At 46.9% G+C, this 1,831-nt stretch overlaps 1 protein-coding gene across 1 annotated transcript; it reads left to right on the top strand.

Moving 5' to 3' along the window:
* Positions 1-1,208: 1,208 nt before the first annotated feature.
* Positions 1,209-1,577, top strand: LOC147965986 (uncharacterized). The gene has a single exon (XM_087530678.1). The coding sequence runs from the start codon at positions 1,209-1,211 to the stop codon at positions 1,575-1,577; it is 369 nt and encodes a 122-aa protein (XP_087386804.1).
* The last annotated feature ends 254 nt before the right edge of the window (positions 1,578-1,831 follow it).

Raw genomic sequence — 1,831 nt, 5'->3', positions numbered from 1 at the left:
TATAAAAATTTGCCAAAAGTATATGAAAGTTGTAGAATATTGGCATGGAACAATCAAAAATTATAGATATGACGGAGACGTATCAGTGCCTACTACTACATGACGACCGCTGACGACCTGGATTAGTTAGGAGGCTCCCAGGCAGGAGGCCTTGCCTTTTCGATCAATGTTGCTTTTGTGCTAGCCTTCTTAAGGCAAAACTTGTCTAACTTATGTCTGTTCTCAGATATTGTTGCTTCCGCTGACTCTTGTGTATTCGAGCTTATGTATTCGAGCCCTCGAGGCCCCTAGCTTGTAATATAAAGATTGTCTTATTTTTGATTTGTGTCTAGAGTTGTATTGTGATATCTTCCCGTGAGTCCTTGATCTTGATCGTACACATTTGCGTGTATGATTAGTGTATGATTGAATCGAGGGCGTCACAAGTTGGTATCAGAGCCGACTGCCTGTAGGTAGCCCCCTTTCCAACTCCTTGGCCAAAGTTGAGTCTAGTCACTGAATTTTTTTTACTAACATTGGTTATGTGTCTTACGGGCCCACGTCGCCATTGGGTGGTATTAGGATCTTTTACTCCTCGTCTATACTCTGGGATTCCGATCTCTCTTCCATTCGGGTTAAACGAATTTACTAACTCTAACATTAGGATCCCGTGACCACATTCACCCCGAAGTTGGATAAGCCATAATTATTCCTTAGATAGTTTTCTAAATAGTACACACACTATCATGTTGACTAATATGTGGTATCCATCGTACCTCTTTCATTATGCTTGTTTCATCATGTATGATCCTTTGTCTCTACAAATGCTCGATGCTGAACTACCCCTGTTACATGTTAGCAGGATGGTTAGACCCGCTGGTCGTGGCTGTGGTGGCAACGCTCCACCACCGCCTGAATTCATGGCCGGAATGATGCAACAGTTTGAGCTGAATCGCCAGTTCATGGAAGGAATGATGGCTCAGTTTCCTCGTCCGAACATGAATCAACAGCCAACCCCATTAACTCTTCAGAACTTCATGCGCCTCAACCCAACTATTTACCGCAGCTCAACTCAGCCCCTTGATGCTGATGACTGGCTCCACGACATCACGTATGAAATGGAGTCTGCTAGTGTGGCCCCTGCTAGCTATGTCACCTTTGCATCATTCTTTCTGAAGGGTCCCGCTGCTCAATGGTGGGACAGCCATAGGCGTACCCTACCTACTGGAATGGTCGTCACTTGGCCGAATTTCCAAGCTGCCTTCCGTGCGCGCTTCATTCCTCAGGGAATCATGGACAGGAAGAAGCAAGATTTCCGCAACCTCACTGAAGGCAACAAGACTATAGATGCTTATCAGTGGGAATTTCTGGATTTGTCCCGTTACACTAAAGAAGACATTGCTACTGATGCTCGTAAGCAAGAGAAATTTCGTGATGGACTTCACCCGGATATCAAGCTAGCACTGCTCGTTCATGACTTTGCTGATTTCGCCACTTTGGTGAACAAGGCTATTCAGGTTGAGACTGGTCTTCAGGAACACCAGGGATCCCTCAGGCGCAGCCGTGACGCTGGCTCATCTTCGGGCCCGTCAGCGTAGAAGCGTCGGATATGGATTCCCCACAGCATGTATCTTCCAACTGCACCTACACCAAGACAGTCCTATGCTGCACCTTGTCTGCCTCCACCGCAGAGGCAGCCTCTTCGAATTGTACCACCCCAAGCTCCTGCTCCCAATCTCAATGATGGTATGTGCTTCAGATGTGGCCGTCCAGGTCACCTTGCCAAAGAGTGCAATTAGAAAAGGAGTCAGCTGGCTCTGCCTTCAACGGGCCGTAACAATCAGCCCCATAA

The sequence above is a fragment of the Triticum urartu genome, chromosome 6A (assembly GCF_056163025.1).
Source record: "Triticum urartu cultivar PI428250 chromosome 6A, HENAU_Tu73, whole genome shotgun sequence".
Classification (NCBI taxonomy): domain Eukaryota; kingdom Viridiplantae; phylum Streptophyta; class Magnoliopsida; order Poales; family Poaceae; genus Triticum; species Triticum urartu.
Note: the sequence above shows the minus strand (reverse complement) of the source record. Positions and strands in the feature narration are given on the sequence as shown.

Bases quoted from the DNA above. Each gene is read 5' to 3' on its own strand.
- LOC147965986 (XM_087530678.1), top strand. From the start codon at position 1,209: ATGGTCGTCACTTGGCCGAATTTCCAAGCTGCCTTCCGTGCGCGCTTC.